The sequence below is a fragment of the Sesamum indicum genome, linkage group LG1 (assembly GCF_026168435.1).
Source record: "Sesamum indicum cultivar Baizhima isolate 11 linkage group LG1, ASM2616843v1, whole genome shotgun sequence".
Taxonomy (NCBI): Eukaryota; Viridiplantae; Streptophyta; class Magnoliopsida; order Lamiales; family Pedaliaceae; genus Sesamum; species Sesamum indicum.
In genome coordinates this window covers 13,709,532-13,731,370 of record NC_142657.1, presented here as the reverse complement: position 1 = coordinate 13,731,370, position 21,839 = coordinate 13,709,532, and the positions used below count along the sequence as shown (strand labels likewise).

The 21,839-nt window shown below is 34.1% G+C and overlaps 3 protein-coding genes across 6 annotated transcripts; all 3 read right to left on the bottom strand.

Annotated features, from left to right (window-relative positions):
* Window positions 1-1,886: 1,886 nt before the first annotated feature.
* On the bottom strand, window positions 1,887-3,932 carry LOC105160293 (loganic acid O-methyltransferase). Its single transcript, XM_011077613.3, has 3 exons — window positions 3,786-3,932; window positions 2,846-3,514; window positions 1,887-2,360 (listed from the first exon to the last, which is right to left on the bottom strand). The coding sequence occupies exons 1-3, from the start codon at window positions 3,918-3,920 to the stop codon at window positions 2,019-2,021; spliced, it is 1,146 nt and encodes a 381-aa protein (XP_011075915.1). The 5' UTR covers window positions 3,921-3,932; the 3' UTR covers window positions 1,887-2,018.
* A 3,889-nt stretch (window positions 3,933-7,821) lies between these two features.
* Window positions 7,822-16,546, bottom strand: LOC105160283 (loganic acid O-methyltransferase). 2 transcript variants are annotated; one of them, XM_011077602.3, is made up of 4 exons: window positions 16,514-16,546; window positions 10,101-10,240; window positions 9,038-9,706; window positions 7,822-8,323 (listed from the first exon to the last, which is right to left on the bottom strand). In XM_011077602.3, the coding sequence occupies exons 2-4, from the start codon at window positions 10,227-10,229 to the stop codon at window positions 7,982-7,984; spliced, it is 1,140 nt and encodes a 379-aa protein (XP_011075904.2). In that variant the 5' UTR covers window positions 10,230-10,240; window positions 16,514-16,546; the 3' UTR covers window positions 7,822-7,981. The 2 variants fall into 2 exon arrangements, with proteins under 2 accessions (XP_011075904.2, XP_088737178.1); XM_088881052.1 differs by lacking the exon at window positions 16,514-16,546 and adding an exon at window positions 14,046-14,183.
* Window positions 11,452-21,142, bottom strand: LOC105160273 (uncharacterized). 3 transcript variants are annotated; one of them, XR_016065712.1, is made up of 15 exons: window positions 20,832-21,142; window positions 20,644-20,753; window positions 19,700-19,810; window positions 19,552-19,609; window positions 19,353-19,442; window positions 19,073-19,167; window positions 18,921-18,974; window positions 18,582-18,719; window positions 17,974-18,031; window positions 17,764-17,878; window positions 17,572-17,641; window positions 17,325-17,396; window positions 16,985-17,111; window positions 16,514-16,567; window positions 11,452-14,572 (listed from the first exon to the last, which is right to left on the bottom strand). XR_016065712.1 is itself a non-coding variant. In XM_020696517.2 (14 exons), exons 1-13 carry the CDS (start codon window positions 21,004-21,006, stop codon window positions 16,995-16,997), a joined length of 1,263 nt encoding a protein of 420 aa, XP_020552176.1. In that variant the 5' UTR covers window positions 21,007-21,142; the 3' UTR covers window positions 11,452-16,567; window positions 16,985-16,994. The 3 variants fall into 3 exon arrangements, 2 of the variants coding, with proteins under 2 accessions (XP_020552176.1, XP_011075892.1); XM_020696517.2 differs by having other exon boundaries at window positions 11,452-16,567; XM_011077590.3 differs by lacking the exons at window positions 11,452-14,572; window positions 16,514-16,567 and having other exon boundaries at window positions 16,677-17,111; window positions 20,832-21,141.
* Window positions 21,143-21,839: the final 697 nt, after the last annotated feature.

Sequence of the window (21,839 nt, the reverse complement as noted above, 5' to 3'; positions counted from 1 at the left end):
AGGACTATATGGGTAATGGAATTCGGGGAAAGCTGCATGGGACACAACCCCAACTTATTTAAGATCGCGGCCACCGGGGGAGCCAGAGGGAATCTCAACCCGGCATCGAGGTGTTTGATAGAAAAAGCAGTGAACCCCTCGGGAGGACGATGCATACGGTCGAAGGTGGCAGGGATCAGGATGTCAAAATCGGAGGGGATGTGGTACTTTTCTCTAATCTTATCTACAGAAACCCTAACTGTACTGACCACAGCCTCCCAAGGGTTTTTGGCGAGCCGATCCTGGAACTTAGCAAGGACCGAAGGTCCGGCCTGTTTATCCTTAAGTTTGGTGGCCGGAAACTTTTTATTCCTCTTGGGAGAGGTGGAATACGACCCATGCGAAGACTTAGAGACAGACCTAGACCCAGACCCTGAGGACGAACCAGAACCAGACTCGGAAGAAGACCCAGAAGCAGATTTAGAACGAGAGGAAGATGACCCTGATCTAGATCGTGGCTTAGGGCCAGATCGCGACCCAGAATTCGAGCTAGAGCTGGAAGGCATCGTACCTTAAAGCAGGATGACTCTGGAAGCCGCAGATCGAATACGAACTCGTGGTTGTGAGCCTTGGTCGCTGGAAGTCTTTGCGTGAGGTGGGCCGAGAAGTCAAATGAGGCAGTATTTATAGGACACCCACCATGGAACGACGCGCCCTGATGAACCGAGGAGATCTTGCCACGTGTACGCAATCAACGGACGCGACGGTTCGACTTCCTCAAAGGCAACGAACTTGCACTTTGAAAAAGTGGGGGAGTAATGATGGGTATATGTATAATCCCCCCGCAAAAAGACCGAAAAGCCCTTCATTAAGGGTAGCATGGTCATTTCCGCGACCGGATCCGCGTACTTCACAACGGGCGGGTCGCGGAGGACCCGACCCGGGTCGTAGGAGCTGACAGAAGACCCGGACAATGACGGCCATTCGATTAAAATGGGATCAACCAGATGAGGCCACGTGGCCCAGTGCTTTCCGTACAACTGTGTACTATAAATAGACCCCGATACGCCATAAATGGGGTAACTGCTGTACATTTATTGAGATCGAACTTTGAGATAGCATACATTTCTCTCGATCAACCTAACTTGAGCGTCGGAGGGTCATTGTCGGGGACATACCCGACGAGCTCACGGTTCTTGTTTTATTCTCAGGGGATCCAAAACCTGTTCCGGAAGAGTTAATCGTACAGCTGTGAGATCGTCGCAGGAGATAGAATAATTCGACCCGGATCACATGCCATGTTAGAATTGCGTTGCTAGTCATTGTATCCACATCAAATTTAATTTGTTAAGAAGGTAGTTTCAGACAAAGGTGTCAAACAGATTAATTAGTAGCTAGGCAGCCTGCCTTTCCTTTCCAGGAAAAATAAACATAATGGTAAGAAGGGAGTTACTAGATCGAGTGATTATACCAATGAAGCCAGCCGTCTAACCTTAATTGTAACAATGCATTACAATTAGCTGCATCATATATCAATGGTCGAAACAACTCTGCAAAGAGTCTAATTAATTTGATTAAACGACAAAAAATGGTTATGATTGTAACTATTCGCTAATTATCCACAAACGGCAGTGGTAAGGTTAACCTACGAATCATCTGATCACAGACAGTGTATTAGTGTAATACTTTAAGTGTTGAACAAACGGCATGTTTTAATAATCTCCAAGGCTAATTATAGGAAGGTGAACATGCTGTGTTCCTATACGTACCTATGTATATTTTGCCAGACTTGTAAAATTTTTAGCAACTTATAACAAAATACTGATCGAATTGAATCAATGGGAAATAAATGTCAAAAGCACGCCAACAGTTTATATGCTGAAAATCAAAGTATGAAAAGCTTCAACTTCTAAGCAAGAAGAAACTGATATTACAGAGAAATTTACAACCGAAAGGAAATAAACAACAACATGGAATACTGCAAAATGCAATGCTTATTGTGACATGGAGATCCCTTCTGAATCCACGGTATTGTAAAATTATTCGGATCTTCGCTTGAGGACAGCAAGAATCACTGTAGATTTGTCTTTGTCAGGGTTCAGGAACACCGGTAAAGCTGCAAGTTTCTCCATGTATAGGGTGAACAATTCATCGATGATATCACTTCCAAAGTGATCTGTCAGCAGTCCTTCAAGGACAGCCCTGTAGAATGCTGCACGGGCGTTGACACTGGGCAAGGTGTACTTTCCGGGGTTGTTTAGTATCTCCAATCTTTCAAGAGTGAAACTGTGGCTTCTCTCTAATATGGCCTTCAACTGTTCTGGGGTGGTAAAGTAGAAAGGGAGGTTGAATGAGTCTACTTTTGCTTCACTGAACTTTCCCTGCAAGGACATTGACAGCATTTGAAAATTATACATTATAATTTGTTGATTCTTGTCATGATTTCTGTTTACATAGATTCGAGCGAATGAGTGGAATTAAGATATATAAGCCAGGATCGATCTAATATTGGTAGAGTTTATAAATGATCAATGCGGCTGATATTGAATCTCGTCCAATACATTCAAAAGTTTTGAACAAGCGAGATCTTGGTTAAATATTTTATCACAAAAATATAGATGATTGATAGTATCAAAATAATTCTACATATGGACTTGGAGTCCAATGACATTTTATCCAACCTAGATAGGTAACAACATAGTATTCTTTGCATCAGAAATAGATTTTTTATTTAGCAAAATGCTTTCTGAGAATGACCTCCTTATGAATTGGCGGTTTTAATTTTTTTATCATAATAATTAATCATTACAAAAAGTCATATTTCTTTAGTACTTTTGACACATGAAAATGTACTTGGAGCTGTTACCGTCTTGGCCATGTCGACGAGGCAAGATCCCAAAAGGTTGAGATCAGAAGGGATGGTGTATTCTGTCTCAGGATTCCAAAAGGCAGGAACTGCAGGAACTAGAATGGCCATTAGCCCTCCACTCACCATCTCCACTGCTCTAGCTTCCATGAATGCCTCAATATCCTTAGCATACTGATTCAAGTAGGCATCACAGACTTCCTTTCTATCTCTTGTGTATAGAATTGCCCTGTTGTTCCAAGCCGGAGAATCTCTTTCCGCCACCTCCTTTGGCACCTGCGTAAGCCACTGGAGTGCCCAAGAAGAGTAAGCAAAGTGGAGGGACGATTCCGGCAGGAGGCGGCTGTGGAAGTCACCTGGCAGTCGAATTGCAGTGTAGCGCCTACGGGGTGGAAGTGAAGTAAAAAGGGTGTTGAAATCGTTGGTGATAACGTCGTTGAACAACACGAAAACTTCTGGAATTTGGGAAGTGATGAGTCCTGAGGAAGCATGTTTTCTGTAGATAGCTCGAGTGATAATTTGCATGGCCGGAAAAGAGTTGTGGCCAGTTGAGCAGCCAAAATCAGCAACCCAAAAGCCATTCGGGCTGGTCGATGACCGGTGTTTGATGTCTAGTTTTCTGGCAATTTCTTCTTCTATGATTGGCTTTGCAATATCCACCGCTCCTCTCTGGAAAAGAACACACAAATTGTAATAGATTAGAGATATTCATAAAAGGTTCATTGCATATAGCATAGTTCAGTCTATTTTCTGATATCTGCACAGAGCTTTTAGACAAGAGTTAAGAAAGTACTGAAGTTTCTACAAATTTAATTATTTCTACTAAAGCTATTTCAAGAATCTATAATAATAGAACATTAATTCAAAATAAACACGATCAAATAGAGATTGAGATTATGTATAAACACAGACGTAAATACATAGATTATCAATTTTACACCTGGTAGGAGGAGTTTTGGACATAGCTACGAGGTCCATCTCCAGCATTCATAGCATAGAGATCTAGCGTTCGTCTTGGCAGAACCCCGTTCCCCATGATATCCACCTTGGTCTTCTTGCTACTCATCTTTTCCATTACGTGCGCTGTGCCCGCTAATTGTTGTATGACGACTCTGCTATATATATATAATATATATATTATTGTTATTATGATGGACTGTTGTTTACATCAAAATATTTTGGGATAAATAATCAATTAAAAGTTTAAATAAATTAACTAATAATTAAGTTTATAACAAATTTGCCCTATACACGTTCGAAATAATTAATCTGCAATAAGCCCATATTAAATTTGGATCTTATCGACTCTGATGAATTGATCCAACATAAATAATAAACTTTTTTTATTTTGAATTAGTTAATTGGATCGAAGTATATTCAATTTCAACTCCTTAAGGGGCAGATCCATATCAAAGCTCATGGTATTCAATCCAATAAAAGTGAGCACAAGCTACCCTATTCATTAGTATAAAATAGGGTCTCCACCAACACATAGTAAATCTGCAACTTAAGTCAAAAACTGTTTGTCACGACGAAATTTTGCAACCACTAAGATTCTATGTCTTCATTGGCACTCGTCAAATATTTAAAATCTTGATCTTATATTTTAAAGTAGCCCATGATTTTTCCTCACGAAATCCGAAGGAGATTGCATTTTTTTATTAAAAAATAAGCTTCAAGAAGGATCCCAATTTGTGATGCATTCTTAAAAAATTGCAACTATTTTTATTTAAATTTATAAAATTTTATTTGTGTATAATTTTTTTAATGTTATAATTATTTTTTGCAAACTTGAAATTGTGTGAATAACATAACTAGTGAGATTAGTTGAACTTTTATGCATGTACTTGTTTAAGTAGCACTTGTTTCACGTGTTCTAACAATCGATGTGACTCTCTCAGACTACATCTACTGTCCTAAATTTTTGAAGTTATATTTCTATATTTACGCAATTATTAAAAAAAATCTTAAAAGAAGAAAAAAAAAAAGAAAAAAATTCATTTTACAATGTCAAAGTCTCTACTAAGTTATATGTATCAAAGGCACAAAGTCAATAATTTTTTTAATTTCCGGAATTTTACGATTACAGTCTTCCAAAACTCCAACTGCTCAAAATTATTCAAAATATTTCACTAAGAATAATGTCAAGATTTTTAGTTTTTTTATTTTTTCCTTTTGGAGAAATTATTGGTCGTATACGACCAATGACTGCATTCAGACAAACAAAAAGACTGACATGCTTTATCCTTAATCATATGTTACGGCATGGATATGCAACTCAAATGGTATGGGAACCCGCAACGTCTTCATTGTATCCCAAATGAACTACACCCCCACATTTAATGTTTTGTATAAATATATATAATTTTTTTATAATTTAAAAAATTAAATTTATTTGTTCCAATTCAATAAATAGATTCGTTAGACGAAATTCACGAAATTTATTTGATATCAACAAGAAATTGAATGAAAATTCATTGACTTATTATTGCTTTTTTACTATAGGTCAAAAAAATATTTTCAAATCAAACTACCTTTATAGATAAACTAATATATGTGAGGAAGTACACTTTCACTTATATAAAGATAATCTGGTAGCAAAAATTATTTGATAGTTTGTAAGTCAACTGTGGTAAATATGAATTTTCGCCAATATTCTTATTTATTTCAATAAATTTTGTGACTTTTACTATCAGATAGACCTACTTATTAAATTAAACAAACATTATGAGTACTGAATATAATTTTTTATATCATACAAAATTTACGTGTAATTATACCAACTCTAAAAAAAGGACAGTATAATTGTCCCCATCATAAATATAAAAATAAGAATCTCGTGTTGTAATATATGACTGATTGTAATTCGTGGTCACATATGAATCACTTAAAAAGATAAGAATTCGTGGTCACATGATCCTTCTTCACTGGACATAATTGGCTATGACATATCTTGATAGTATCTATACTATTTGAAAATTTGAAAATTTTCGTCCTACAACACTGTATGAATTCATATTCATCTTTTATTTTTGATAAATATTAAATTTAGCTTTTATCTATTAATTTTACGTAAATTTGATCATTTAATCTAATTTATGATTCTTTTATCCTTTGATGATAAAAAATAATAGTCCATCCTAATATTCTAATATATATAAATATTTTTTTTCAATAAACCTAAATTCTTATATCATTTTAGGGGGCATTAGCTACAAGATGCAAAATAAATAGATATATATATATATATGTGGACTGAAATTGCTCTTAAAAAGCTGTGTAGGGGGAAAATTATTCGAAATTGGGTCAAAAGGCTAAAATTAAGCAATTTTGAAAATTACGAGCTAAAACTAAAATGTGTAAATTTAAAGAACTAAAATAAATAACAGACAAACTTAAAGAACTAAATAAATAATTTTCCATACTATTATTAAAGAAAAAGAAAAAAAGTTTGTCGTATTAATTTTTGAATTCTAGAATTTATCATTTAATTCATTTCTTTCTTTTAAAAGAAAATTATTATTAATTATTTTAATAATTACGGTGTGATGTCCTTAGGATTTTATATATAATTGAGAGATTAATTGGTAACTATTAAGAAAATTTACATTTTATTTTAATAAATTATAGATCGAAATTTGATATATTAAAATTTGAACGAAATAAATTGAAACTCATTATAATATTTGATAGCAAATTATATTAATTAGAAAATTAAATACGGCGTAATGATAATTATTAAAAAGATTAAATAAAATAAAATAAAATAATAAATAAAAAAAGGAGGGGCACCCACCGCGTCCCTACATAATAGTATATATGGTTGGCTTAAATTGATTAACAATTAAAATATAAACACACACTCTCACACTAATTCTCACGACACGTTAACGCGAGAGGAAAAAAAGTATAAAAAATTCTGTATTTAATTTATATAATTATATTATTTGATTAATTCATTTATTAAAAATAGTTTATATAGTACGATTACTGTTTAATTGAAATATTTTATGAGTTTGGTTATTTAAATTAGTGTCGGATTAAATATCACAATTGATATAAAAATGTTATAGTTAGTTACATTACTAGATTTGTTAGATTTCATCATTATTATAGTTAATTTACATAATTTCATCGGACTTATTAACCAAATACGTAATTATATGTATTGATGTTTAATTAAATTATTTAGTAACAATAAATCGATAGAAAATTCACAAAAATATTCGAAAACTATATTTAAGAAATATTAGAAAAATTGTATTTGAGAAATATTATGGTTATTAGAAAGAAAATGAAATTATCGTGATAATTCAATTTAAGGATGTTATTAAAAACGACAGTTATAATATATAAGGGATTTGATTAAATGAATTCCAATGAGGTAGTTGATAAATTAAATATATCCTTGAAAAGTTTAGAAAGTGTAGTTATTTAAAAAAAATGAAACAGAAATTTGAACTTTAATATAAATGAAATATTAAAAGATTGGTGAAACACGTGCGAATATTATATAATATTTTATTTAGAAATTATGATATTCTATATATATTGATTATATGTATAATTCCTATTATAGGATGTGAAGACAAGATAGAAGGTTGAGCAGCTCTTTGTGTTAATAGAGTTGTTTTGGAGATTTGATATAAATATAAGTATAGCTAATTGAATTTATATATATATATATATATTTATATATATGAATATTATATATATTGATTGCTTATATATCTGATCTTAATCTTAGATTTATATTTATATAGTATTGTATATTGGTTGTTTATATATTTAATTGTGGGCTATTTGTTGGGAATATCTATAAAATTGTTACTATGTGTTATATGTGATTGTAATGTCTGGACATAAGATGAATTATTAGGTGACCGTATAATTGATTGTTGATGAAATCGAATGAAAAAGTTATTAATGAGAAAATGTCAAAAGCACGCCAAGAGTTTATATGCTGAAAATCAAAGTATGAAAAAGCTTCAACTTCTAAGCAAGAAGAAATTGATATTACAGAGAAATCCCAGTTTAATTTACAACCGAAAGGAAGTAAACAACAACATGGAATACTGCAAAATGCAATGCTTATTGCAACATGGAGATCCCTTCTGAGTCCACGGTATTGTAAAATTAGTCGGATCTTCGCTTGAGGACAGCAAGAATCACTATAGATTTGTCTTTGTCAGGGTTCAGGAACACCGGTGAAGCTGCAAGTTTCTCCATGTATAGGGTGAACAATTCATCGATGATATCACTTCCAAAGTGATCTGTCAGCAGTCCTTCAAGGACAGCCCTGAAGAATGCTGCACGGGCGTTGACACTGGGCAAGGTGTACTTTCCGGGGTTGTTTAGTATCTCCAATCTTTCAAGAGCGAAACTGTGGCTGCTCTCTAATATGGCCTTCAACTGTTCTGGGGTGGTAAAGTAGAAAGGGAGGTTGAATGAGTCTACTTTTGCTTCACTGAACTTTCCCTGCAAGAACATTGACAGGATATATTGGGAAAATATATATATATATATATATACACTTGTCGGGTCCGTAGTTATGCTTTCTGTTTACAATTTTACATGGATTCGGGTGAGCTAAAAGAATTCAAATATGAGCCAAGATCTAGATGTCATTGGTTGTTTATAAATGATCAACGTGGCTGATATAGATCATTGATAATATAGCAAAATGATTTTGTGTGGGCTCTAATGCAGCATTTTATTCATTTTTCAATCTTTATGGGACATAAAATTGGAAGAGGGTTGAATAAAGGCAGTCCAATAACATCATATCCACCCTAGGCAGCAAAACGTACGTATTAATCCCTGAATCAAGAAATCTTTTATTTAATAAGCTGTTTTCACCGCAAAATTAAAATTAATTACTGACTCCGAAAATACAATTTTAATTCTCTAACTTAAGGGGTGGCATTTTTTTTTCCTGCACGAATTGATTTAAAATCGCAAATTAATTGGATCGTGTACAAGTCATATACAAATTTTCGACCAACTTGACAAAAAAAATAACTAAAATTGCTAAAATTTTAAAATTACAAAATTAAATTGCTTAGATCAATTTATACTATATAAAAAATGTCACCCCTAAATTACGGGACTAACTAGGCAATTTTTTCACTATTCCTTTTACTATAAAGACCACGATTTAAAAATCATGAAATTGTTGTTGGGAATAGTTACCTTCTTGGCCATGTCCATGAGGCAAGATCCCAAAAGGTTGAGATCAGAAGGGATGGTGTATTCTGTCTCAGGATTCCAAAAGGCAGGAACGGCAGGAACTAGAAGGGCCATTAGCCCTCCACTCACCATCTCCACTGCTCTAGCTTCCATGAATGCCTCTAGATCCTTAGCATACTGATTCAAGTAGGCAGCACAAACTTCCACTCTGTCTCTTGTGTATAGAATTTCCCCTTTGTTCCAAGCCGGAGAACCACTTTCCGCCACCGCCTTTGGCACCTCAGTAAGCCACTGGAGTGCCCAAGACGAGTAAGCAAAGTGCAGGGACGACTCCGGCAGGAGTCGGCCGTGGAAGTCCCCAGGAACTCCGATTGCATTGTAATTCCTATAGGGTGGAAGGGTACTAAAAAGGGTGTTGAAATCATTGGTGATAACATCATTAAAGACCACGAAAAGTTCCGGGACTTTGGGAGTGATGAGTCCTGAGGAAGCATGTTTTTGGTAGATAGCTTGAGTGACGATTTGCATGGCAGGAAAAGAGTTGTGGCCAGTTGAGCAGCCAAAGTCTGCAACCCAAAAGCAATTTGGGGTGGTTGAAGATAAGTTCTTGATGTCTAGTTTTCTCGCAATTTCATCTTCTATGATTGGCTTTGCAATATCCACTACTCCTCTCTGAAAGAAACCACTACTATGCCAATCATAACAGGTGACCAAACTCCCATAAAAAGTTCACTATATTTCTTCAACTTTCTGACACAGCCATGTATGTGGTTGATCAGCTCGTGTAATATATACATGTTAGAAAAAATTTTAGTTTGGATCAAATCCGATCGAATCAAACTAATCACAAAACAATTGTGATACACTTACTATATGATTGGTCACTTTCCTTTAATTGAACGCCAATCACACAGCAAATATATTGCACTTGCCATGTGATTGATTCAAATTTGGCCAAACCAGATCCAAACTAGAATTTCCCTGCATGTTGTTCCACAGACAGAATCCTTACACAAACATATATAAGTATGTGTATCATTAAAAGCAAGAAAACAGAAGTTTGTACCTGGTAGGAGGAGTTTTGGACATAGCTATGAGGTCCATCTCCAGGATTCATGGGATAGAAAGGTAGATAGGTGGGTCTTGGCAAAGCCTCGTTCGCAACGTTATCCGCCTTGCCGTCCTTGCAAGTCATCTTTTCCGGCCCTTCAAATTGCTTGTATTTATGAACACTTTGCTAACTTTTGATTGATGAAGTATAATTAGGATAAGTATTTATACTGGCATATGCATGTAATTATTTTGAGCAACAAACGTTCTTCACATGTTTAAATACAACTTTCTCGAACTAGCTGAGTGTATCTTATATAACTAGACTCTACTTACCGCCTATATGTGGGATCCTTGTTTTACTACCCTCCCTAATATATAGGGTAGTAAATGTAATTAGGCGGAGTTCCAGTTTACAATGTTGAAGTCTCTACTAAAATAGTTAATGTTTTTATTGTTGAGAAGTTTATGACTTTCTTTCCAAACACAATTTTCGTTACATTGTTCGATCATTTTTTTTAATAATTACTTTTGTTTTATTAAGTTCCATCAAAATCATATTTTAATAAAAGTTATATTTTTTAATCTCACCATAATTGTTTTTCATCAAGCTAATAAACCATTATATTGATTATTATTTTTTTTAAATTTCTTCAATTAATCTCAAGAATAAGATTAGTTTCGTAAATATTAATTTACATCTGTACTTGTATGATGAATTATCAAATTATAAACTCAAACGTGATAATCACTTTTTTAAAAATAATGTAATCAATTAGTTATCATTTTCTTTGTTTCAAGAAATTATTGGTCACTAGGGCGATTTTCCAGCAGACGCCTGTTTCATCATAATGTTGTCAGAAATTGTGTTCTGTCTTAACCTTTTTTGGACGGATACTGTTCCCTCAGAAACTCACCCAAAATTCGTCGAAAATGAAAAAAAAAAAAAAAAAAAAAACACTGTTATATGCCTATTGTTATCCTGACGTTTGATTATGCTTAGCAAATAGATCATTCCCGTCAGTCAATATTCATCGAATTTGTTGATAAAAAATTGAATGAAAATTCATACTTATCCCCAATTAACTTATTATATATCAAATAAATCTTTTTTTATTAATAAGAGTGGTATGATAAGAAAAAATGTTATATATGCCTAATCTGGAATAATTATTTTTGTTAATATTAACATATTCACTATATTTTAACTAACAAATGAATCTACACGTTAGTGAAAAGCGAGGGAGAGCAAACTCAGGGGCAAGAAAGCAAGGAAAGTGGTTTTCCTTACAGGAGTTAACGTGGAATAAATGAGAGGAAAGGCGTAGGTGGTATACCTGCAGCGTACTCTACCTACTAAATATATATAAGACGAACAGAACAGCGACTTTACTATGAATAGCATACTCTACAAATACATCGTCACAGTACTAATTGCTACGACTGTACAAAATTATTGACACATACAACTGATAGCTGCATGTGACATGTGGTCCTATACGTGTATCATCTCTTACCTACCGTGGTGCAGATAGTATAAACCGATTGCTCCCCAAGGTTAACACATCTATTACTTTCTTACACGCGCACTCGTGGAAGAAAGCTTGAAACAACGAACAAAATTAACACTCAGAAGTGAAAGAAGAGGAAAGAGTTAGAAGAGAAAAGGCTCTCGATTGTTTTTTTTCAAAATGAAATGAACTCAAGACCTATTTATAGAGCCATGACTAAGTAGATAAAATTAATTGGACTTATCCAATCCTTAATTGACTAAGTAGATAAGATCAATTGGACTTATCCAATCCTTAATCCAATGGATATAATAGAATCAAAGAGGATTTGTTGGTTAATAGCTAAAAATAGGACAAGGGACTTGGTCTTCTTATTAGTCATTCCTAACAATCCCCCACAAATGACTAATATAGAAGAAGAATATGATTTCTGAGTGAAGGAGTAGATATACTTAAGCATTAATATCTTTCGATTGAATTAATGCGTAGTGAAGTGAGGCAATCAATTTGGCTAACGAGAGTGATATAACTCTTGAACTTTCGATAGCTCAAATTGAGACCCCCCCACAATCACGTATGAATTCCTTAATGTTCGTTGTTCCGCGATAAAGTTCCGAGCGCTATTAAAGGCCGTGCGCTTGTACCTTGGATTCTAATGAGTGCTCTAAAAAGAACTTTCATTTTTTCTTTCATAGAAGGCAGCCCACCTCTCTAGATAGCTTCATCAAGTCTTATACACCACTCAACAACTGAGCTATGAAGCTATCTTCCTTAACAAAGTCAGGGTTATCCATCAAGTCCTTATTAGGACCACCCAAACACAGGGCTATGGATTTATATGGTCATTACCATATTTCATTCTTTGCAAAGTTCTGTTGGCAAAAGTATACGATGACCAACAAGAAAACCCGACAGTGCATCTTAGAAAATTCACATGCACATTAAAACACAAGTAGAGAGGGTGACATAGACAAACTCAGCAGATTCCAACGTGCTAGCATTACTCTCGCTCCGCCTCTCCACTAAAACATTCAAATCATAAGTCATCCACGATTGTTGTTGCCACAGTTTCAAACAGAGTGCATCTCTTGAACAAAACAACACTCTTTGATCTTCTCAAGCCTTCTCACAGAGTGCATTTCTTAAGCCGGGTAACACTAGTTGGTCTTGATTAATACATTCTGCAATCAAAAGGCCCAAGTCTCCAGAAATAATAGAATGATCATGATTCCCGAAGCCTAACAAGAAACATGACCAAATAGCCTGGCACTCATCACCATTACTTGTTGCAATTAATCATAGTACTGCAGGCGTATCTTAAGATAGACAAGAACGATTAACCGTGGTGCAAATGCAGTAGTCCATCAAATTTTTTATGTCATACGAGTTTGAACGTGGTGAGTGAAAGGAGCAGTGAGAGTGATTGTAAGAAATACAACCAAAATTAGGACAAAACAGTGCACAAATACTCTCAGATAGAGTACTGGGGTTAACTTGATTAATCAACTTAAGAAGAAGAAATATATCAGAGCTGTGATCAATGGTTACCCAGATGAACTGAAATAGGAACTATGGATTAGATGCAATCTCCAAATAGGAACTCCTACTTCACCACAATTACTGAGCTCAGAAAGAATACTATCTCATTTTTACTAAATTTGGTGGACTGGTACTGAAAGTTAACACATCATCTTAAAGTGATTGACATATTTTCATCACATGATGAGAATAAACTACAACTACTATATATTCGTCTTTAACAGAATATACTGATATCAAGATTTGAAATCTTGAAAATGTTCCAACTTCTGATAACAAAGGAACATTCTTGGAAGAAGATATATTGAATTTAATCAATCAAATCAGCAAAACTTGCTCAAATAGGGCAACCAAAACTGAGGTAATACACCATCTTGAAATGCAAAACTTATACAAACACCATTTGAAAAAATATTACACTAACACCCCTTAGGCACTAGCTGAAATTTTTATAAAATATAAGATTTATTTGTGTAATTTGACATAATCTAAAAAAACGTCAATATAATTCATTCTATTTTTATCGTGAATCTAAAATCTCTACCTATATATCCATCATTCCAAACTTATCCTTATGTGAATAAGCAAACAACGTCCCCTGTTTCTTGGAGTTCCCATTTCATTACCCATTTCCTGTTCCTTCAACCAATCAACAGACTCGCAAACAAAGCAGCGTAATATCAATCAACTCACCCTCTAAATTCAAAAATAAAATGATCAAAAACATTAAAATCATAAAAGAAAAATAAAACAACCAAAACCCTAATACAAAATTTCAGCAATATCCTACATCCCAAGAACAAGAACCTTCTGCTTTCGACCAAAATTGAACTTTCAAAATCAATAAATATGAAAGGATTCCAAAAAGCAGCAAATTAAACTCAATAATAATTGAAACCAATCGGATTAACCTGTGTTCATCTTCTGTCCATGGCGTGCCCTTTTTCCGTTCAACTTCGGAGTGCCGACTGCGGTTCCCACCGCCGAACGAGATTTGACCCGGCGCCCTCAGCCTGGCATGCTCGTCCCACCCAAGCGGCGCGGATTCATCCGAATAACCCGGCAGCTCAACGCGGCCCGAGTCTATCTCGACGATGTCATGCAAGAGAGCCTCGTAATGCAGTCTGACCTCGTCTGGCGATTTACCCGGAAGAAATTCAGCTATTCTCCGCCACCGGTGGTCGATTCCTACCAGGAATTCCACCAGAGCCTGCTCAAGAATCTTGTCCTCTTGCCGACTCCATACTGCGGTGGCGGAATCCACCGATTGCTGTTGGCATCAATTCCATACATATTTCATAGAGAAGATTTGGTACAGTGGGTTTTGGATTAATTCTTTCTTTTTCTTCTATGATTTGGGGGGTTTTAACCCAATGGTTTGGACCTCCAAATTGACCATTTCTCATTTAATTGAGAATATGAGAGATCATTGGGTTCCCTAAACAAGAGCCACACAAGGATTAGCATATCTATATTGCATTTTCGGATGAAAAGAAAACCAAATCAGCCGAGAACCAAACGCCTAAACATGATCTCAAACAAAACCACAAAACAATAAAATGTCTTTCCATTCTTTGGCAATCTAATGTTGATGTATTTGATACTACAATTTCGCTTTCAACTTGTTGGAATATTGAAAGACTGTGCCGTGGAAAAACCACTGCCTTGAAAGCGAAATTTCGGTACTACCGTGGTGCAGATAGTATAAATCGATCGCTCCTCAAGGTTAACACATCTATTACTTTCTTACACGCGCACTCGTGGAAGAAAGCTTGAAACAACGAACAAAATTAACACTCAGAAGTGAAAGAAGAGGAAAGAGTTAGAAGAGAAAAGGCTCTCGATTGTTTTTTTTTTCAAAATGAAATGAACTCAAGACCTATTTATAGAGCCATGACTAAGTAGATAAAATTAATTGGACTTATCCAATCCTTAATTGACTAAGTAGATAAGATCAATTGGACTTATCCAATCCTTAATCCAATGGATATAATAGAATCAAAGAGGATTTGTTGGTTAATAGTTAAAAATAGGGCAAGGGATTTGGTCTTCTTATTAGTCATTCCTAACATCTCTTACCTACTTATAATAAAATGCCAAAACAAGTCCGACACTGCTGAAATTATGAAAGTCTTAAACAAGTGGAAGCTGATATATTACCATTTTACACCCCAAATTAAAGGAAATAAGGAACATGGCATCAACAAATTTTACCCCCCGTCTCGCTCTGTAAATAATTAAACCAAATACCAATCAATACAGCATCTCAAACTAGCTGGCTATGTTGCATCTTTCATGACTACATCATCTACTGTATTAAAGATTTTCAAGCTATGCTTTACGCTATTGTTGAATTTTGTCCCTCATTTAACATTTTTGTGTATATTTTTATATGTATAAAGAGAAAAATGCAATATATATGAAGTGGGGCTAACATCATTATAGTTTTTTTTCTTCATAACTACAAAATTATTACATAAAAATATTAAATGAGTGATAAAATTAAAAATTTATGCAATTTTTTTTTTCAAGCTTCAGCATTTTTCATTCAAATTTTAAGAAAAAGAGGTTAAGTATAATTTTCGAAAGGTGTGTAAGTATAATTTTATATTTTTGAAGAAAATCTAAATATAATTAACTTTCCAAATGAATGGGAGAAGTCCTACACTGGGAGACCCAGGGTCTTTATTTATCGTGTGAAAATAAAATAATACAACCCAGAACTCAATTTTTTATTTTTAAAAAGTATAAAAGGGAAGCAGCTGAGAGGTATTAATGTTGATTATGTTGTAGCAACCACGGTAGTTTATAAAATTACGTATGACATGGAAACAAGACGACCTAGCTCGAAACTTAATCTGATTTGCAATAAGGGGTTCTGATCTAAATTACATCGTATTCTTCTGTTGGTGATGCATCATCACATCTATATATAATAAAACAAAAAAAATTGATATCATTTATACAACTGTTATGTATATGTTTGGATTCTCTTTGCATTCTAACATAAGAGATCATGCTTTTATTTATTTATTTATTGTTTAGTTTTAGATAAGTCTATGTCTATTTATCTTTCCCAAAAAGACTAATCACATTTTTTTTGATTTAATATCTTGTATTTTTATTTAAATTTAGATATATGTGTTGGTATTTACCTTCTATGCAAAAGATTTACATGTTTTTGAGATAAATCAATTAGTAACATTATTTTGTTTATTTTTATATCTTTAATGTTTTTATTATTGATTATTTTTAAATTAGATTCAGCTCAGTAATCAATCACTTATTTTTATAGTATAAAATTTGAATTATTTATAATTTTTTATTTATTCGTACCTTAACACGGAGTACAAGTTAAATAAAAGAAATGTTGACATACGTTAAAGAAAATCCCGTGGTAAGGAGCCCATGGTGCTGCAATCGGGCGCCCTCCCTGCAGGTTCAAGAATGGTTAATACTAAAGTACTGTAGAAAGACGGGGAAGATGGAAAGGGGTCAAGAACTTGTGTTCTTACAAAAAACTGTACAACCAATCAAAGCAGTTTCCGAAACATGCATTGACGAGTCGAATGCATTTCAACAACTTAGAATTTGGTACACATACAACAAACCCTTTTTTATCATTAATCATGACATCAGAAATAATTGTGACGTATTTTTCACCCATATCTAGATCTATTTACAGCTTTAGATTCAACAAGATTCGTTTGGACAAAGATGAATAATTTTTTCTCCGCAGGATTATACACAATTCCACTATTTCAAGCAAAGTTCGTTCTTCTTCCACTTCAGGGAATTTTCTTTTCCATTGTATTACACTGCCTAGACAAGAACCAAGCCGCTTTCGTACCTTGTTCTTTTCATGTCTTGTTTTGAGCATAGATTGATGTTTGAACGGAATGCTGAGATGACAAAGTTTTCCCATTCACGAGCAATTGCTCCAAGAAATCAATGCGGACGGATCTGAACTGATACAACTGCCAACCAAAATTGATTAATTTAAAGAATATGAAACCTGAATTAACCCAACCCCCTTGAGAGTTGCAGAAAAATGAATATGAGTATGCATCACAGCACCAATAAAACTGCATTGCTAGTTGACATGTCCGTATCTAACTCTGTTAAGAAGGTTGTACATCTAAACAAGGATGGGGGACCAATCAGTAGCTAGGAAAATATTGGCAGCATACCTTTCCTTTCCAGGAAAAATCAACATAATGGTAAGAAGGGTCCAAAAGAGTGAGTTGATCTCCTTCTTTAATCTGAAAAAACAATCAACGAGATAATTAATAGCAAGTGAATCCATGTGAAAGCATATCTTTCTGACTTATACCAAGCCATTTGAAATCTGAAATGTTCCATCAGGTGCATAGAATAAATAAAGGGTTTCTTCAATTAAGAAATGAATAAAGGAAAAGGTTGAAGCAGCCAACTTACAGCCTCATTCTGTATTCCGTACACAGAGAGAACATAGCATATCTGACTGGAATCACACAGCAAATAGTAACTGTAAAATTGTAGAGTGGAATGAGTAGTGTGAGACAGTATACATATAATTAACAGGTATATTTCCACAATAGATGCCGTGAGGAGACAGCAGGATTTTGATCAGAGAAGGAGCAAACTTACAATGGCGCCACATTCTCGTGTTTGACAAAGAATACAACTCTTCCTACAATTGCAACTGCTTTGTTGAGACCTTCCAACAAACGATCTATCGTCTCTCCTCTGTATGAAGGATTCACTGGCACAAATTGATCAACATTTCAACTCAAACACAGGCTAATTGCAAACCATAGTCCACCTAATCTAAGATATTGCAGTATTCAGATTGCTTACAGTTGACACTAGCGAGTGATGATGCCAAGGAAGCTAGTCGTTTAACCTTGGTCTGTCCCTATGTAACAATGAGACATTAAAATTAGCTGCATCATCATCAATGGTAATTAAAAAAAAATCTAAAATGATTTGTTTATTTTAAACAAAAAATGGTTACGATCATAAAGATTTAACTTTTCAATTACACAGCAAAGGTAAGGGCAAGCATCCAAATTCTTAGAAGTCAACAAATTTATTTATGAATCATATCAGAGACACAGAGTTCAAAATATTTGAGTGTCGCACAAAGAACACAATTGCTTATCTTCAAGGCCAAATATAGTAGATTCTAATAAACTTGCTGGATAATAAGTTAAACCCGTAGATGCTAAAGTAATCCAGGCCTACAATATTATTTTCATGCAAAACATTACTTACAACCATCTGAATTTTCCTGGTTACCAGCTTACAGCTAAATGCATTCAGCCAGGACAGATAGTGGTAGAAACTTAACTTACTGCATTCCAAATGCAAGCATGCTAGCAAGAACAAGAGATAAAATTGGCATGATAGTCTAGAAGTTAAAAAGGGTTGCCAAATTTACTATATTAGCTAGACAATCATCTTACTCGTAGCAAACTCTCTATTTTGTCAAGTAGGCGAACAATCTTATGAACTTCTTCCATGGCATTCAGACCAGGATCCCTCAGTGCAGCAGCTTCAAATCCACTCAGGGCTCTCTCATAGTTCTCTAGATATTTGTTGACCTATATTCACATTTCAAAGAAAAGTAAATATTACCTAAAAAGTAAAAACAATGTTTATCATGATTAAGCAGACAGAAAAAATAAAATGACATAAAGGGTGCTGACAGTGGACATAAATATACCCATAGAACAGTAGACTCCTACATTGTTTCCACGCATAAAACACTTTTAAGAGAAATGAAACAGAAGATAGAGCCTTACAATAGCACAGTTGTAGTAGAGATCAGGATTTGTCTTCATTCTTTCATCTTTTTCCTGACAAGTACAAAGTAAACTTATGAGCTTAACAAAAGCTTGTAACAGAAACTGCAGCAAAGAATTGATGAAGACAAAGTTTTCAACATAATACGCACAGCATGTTGGTAGGCTTTTAAAGACTGCAGAAGCTTTCCATGATCCCATGCTCCAGTGGCAAAGAAAGATGTGAGACAAGCATTCCCCAGGTTATCTGTAAATAAATAAGATAAGAAAACATATGGAAATCCAAAGAACCAAAAGGATGCTCACGTTCAACAAAATAGATATATCATGTAATATAACTTCAGAAAGTATGAAATGAGCACTAGCAAAAATTAGCAACAACGCTCATGCATTAACTCTAAGGCTATACATATGATCTTTCTTAAGACATACACCAAGAGTTTCCATCCTTGACATCTAGAGCGATGGCTTCTTTTGCATGCTTAATGCTGTCATCAACAATTTTGATCTGGTCTTCAGCACCTGGAAAGTGTAAATAAGTCAGGCAAATGAGACAATGTAGCTAACTATCAGCAAAGATAAGCCCAACCAAATTCTAGAGAAACGTAATGGAAAGACATTCTAATCTTGCCTTGAGCCATTCTTCTTTCAAGCATTGATAATTGACAAAGAAGTCCTTTATTTGGACCCTGAAATTTATTATAAAAGATTAAACATATACACAACTTAATCGAGCGAAAGAAACTTCTTTGTAAAAACACAAGGATCAAGAGAATGACCTTCCTTAAGCCAAGTGTAAAACAGTTCTTTGCTGAAGCTAAATCACCTTTCTTCCAAATGCAATTACCTAAGCTTAACCAAGCATCTGCAAGTGAAGGATTCAGTTTCACCTATATAAAAGTAGCATTCAAAGTATCAGCAAAAAGAAAGAAATAAAACCACAAATATCAAAATATTATAATAGCATAGAGATACCAATTACCGCATCTATAATCAAGAAAAGAAGTCCAACTGCATCAAATTTCACACGAGAATAAAACAACCCACCAAAAAAGAATATTACCCATGCACGGCTAGAGTAAGAGGCTTTCTTGTGCAATGGCAAAGCAAGCTCTTTTTACTCTGCTTCAACCAATTGAGAATCCCAAGTCCTATTCATTGAAAGAGGTGCACAGCAGGTTCTTTTTTTACTTGTTTCTAGTTAGCTTTCTTCCATTGCTTGAGACAAGTTGTGCATATAGAATAATCTATAACTTTAGAGAGATTGAAGATGGAAACCAGTGATAATAGTTACCTAGAAAATACGCAATGATATTTTCCAGTAAAGATTTAATCTTCTTTTAGTTTCTCAAGTCATTTTCCATTTTGGCATGGTAATAACAAAGCCTACTAGCAAAATCAAAATGTAGTCAGTACATAAAACCAGAATGTTTAACCCTCCTTCTTATGATATTAGATTTAGACTCTAATTACAAAGATATGACTACTATTGGAAGCTCTCCGTTGCAAGAGTGTGCCTAGCTCGCCAGGGCCAGGAAAGACAGTTAACTTCTTTAAACTTTAGCATGGGGAACAAATTTTCCCACTAAATCATGATTCTCAAACAGCAAAACATAAAAGTGAATTAATCACCAAAAAGCACACCTCAGGACCTAACACCAAGAATAAACCAGAAAGACATAAAAAAAAAAAAGCAACTTTAAATCCTTTAGACACCACTCACAGACTTGGAGAGATGATCCTCTGCTTCTTTCTTATACTCAGGGAAAACATCCAATACTTTCCCTCTCAAATATTCATAAGTTGCTCTTTGCATCGGCGTTTTCCTTTGTTCTGCATCATAACAATCAAAAGAACATATATGTAAATATTAGATTCCAAATACATTGACTGGTCTGTGCACAATAAAACCTGGGGGTATTTTATCCAGCAGCTGGAGGGCAAGATTTGATTCCGTGAGGAGTTTGGAGGTTTTCTCATCTGGGTTCGTGGGGAAGTACGTGTCCCGAATGTTGTAGAGCAAATCCACAGCCTTTGACGCCTCCGCAAACAGATCTTCTTCATCTTCTCTACTCCCGCTGCTCATATTTTTTGGCAATGAAACCCCAAGAAGAACAAGTCCAACTCCAAGAACCAGACACCCTGAAATGTTCGTACTGGTAAAGCAAAATATATAACTAAGTATTTAGAGCGTTTAGAGAAAACGAAGGGAAAAGAAAAAGGAGAAAGGGGGAAGTTTTATCTGCATCTCCTCTAGGGTGGAATTATTATTATTATTAATAATTTGCAGCATATTTTATATGTGTGTAATTTTTATAAATATTATTTAAAATAAAATATTTATATTAATATAAAAAATAATAATTCATATTCAAAAGTGACAGTTAGTAATACAGTCGCATCATTTTTTATGAAGATAAAAATGCCTTTTTAACTAATAAAATAATTAAATTATTTAACTTTTTAAATTTTATATTAATTAATAGATTAGTTTTTTATTTATTTGTTTCTTTTTACTTTTTTAATAAAATGTATTAATTTATATACTTTACTCTTATTTATAATAATTTTAAAATGTGAAAAATTATTTATTATATACACACAGAAACGTTGTGTCACAAACACAACTATTAGTATATAAAATAATAAGTTAATATTAAATTTGTAAAATGATAACAAAAAGAAGATGAAAGAAATTTAAAAAAAAAACAGAAAAGAAAATAACTATCAGAAGATAGCGGGAATGAGAAGATAGATAAAAATACTGAAAAAATAAATTAAATTAAAAAATATATAAAAAAAGAGAGGCGTCAAAAAGATACTCTCCCTTTATATATTATAAATTATTATTATTATTATGATGTTGCAATTATAAAATGTGAATGACGTGCCTTTGTTTTATGTTTCTCTCTTTGTGAT

Coding starts and splice junctions, on each gene's coding strand:
- LOC105160273 (XM_020696517.2), bottom strand. CDS start 21,006: ATGAGCAGCGGGAGTAGAGAAGATGAAGAAGATCTGTTTGCGGAGGCG. Junction 19,443..19,551: donor TGAAAGAAGAATGGCTCAAG/GCAAGATTAGAA, acceptor TACACTTTCCAG/GTGCTGAAGACCAGATCAAA. Junction 19,168..19,352: donor CAAGGATGGAAACTCTTGGT/GTATGTCTTAAG, acceptor ATTTATTTACAG/ATAACCTGGGGAATGCTTGT.
- LOC105160283 (XM_088881052.1), bottom strand. Junction 9,707..10,100: donor TCCAAAACTCCTCCTACCAG/GTACAAACTTCT, acceptor GGTTTCTTTCAG/AGAGGAGTAGTGGATATTGC. Junction 8,324..9,037: donor TCATGGACATGGCCAAGAAG/GTAACTATTCCC, acceptor ATGTTCTTGCAG/GGAAAGTTCAGTGAAGCAAA.
- LOC105160293 (XM_011077613.3), bottom strand. CDS start 3,920: ATGGAAAAGATGAGTAGCAAGAAGACCAAGGTGGATATCATGGGGAAC. Junction 3,515..3,785: donor TCCAAAACTCCTCCTACCAG/GTGTAAAATTGA, acceptor GTTCTTTTCCAG/AGAGGAGCGGTGGATATTGC. Junction 2,361..2,845: donor TCGTCGACATGGCCAAGACG/GTAACAGCTCCA, acceptor ATGTCCTTGCAG/GGAAAGTTCAGTGAAGCAAA.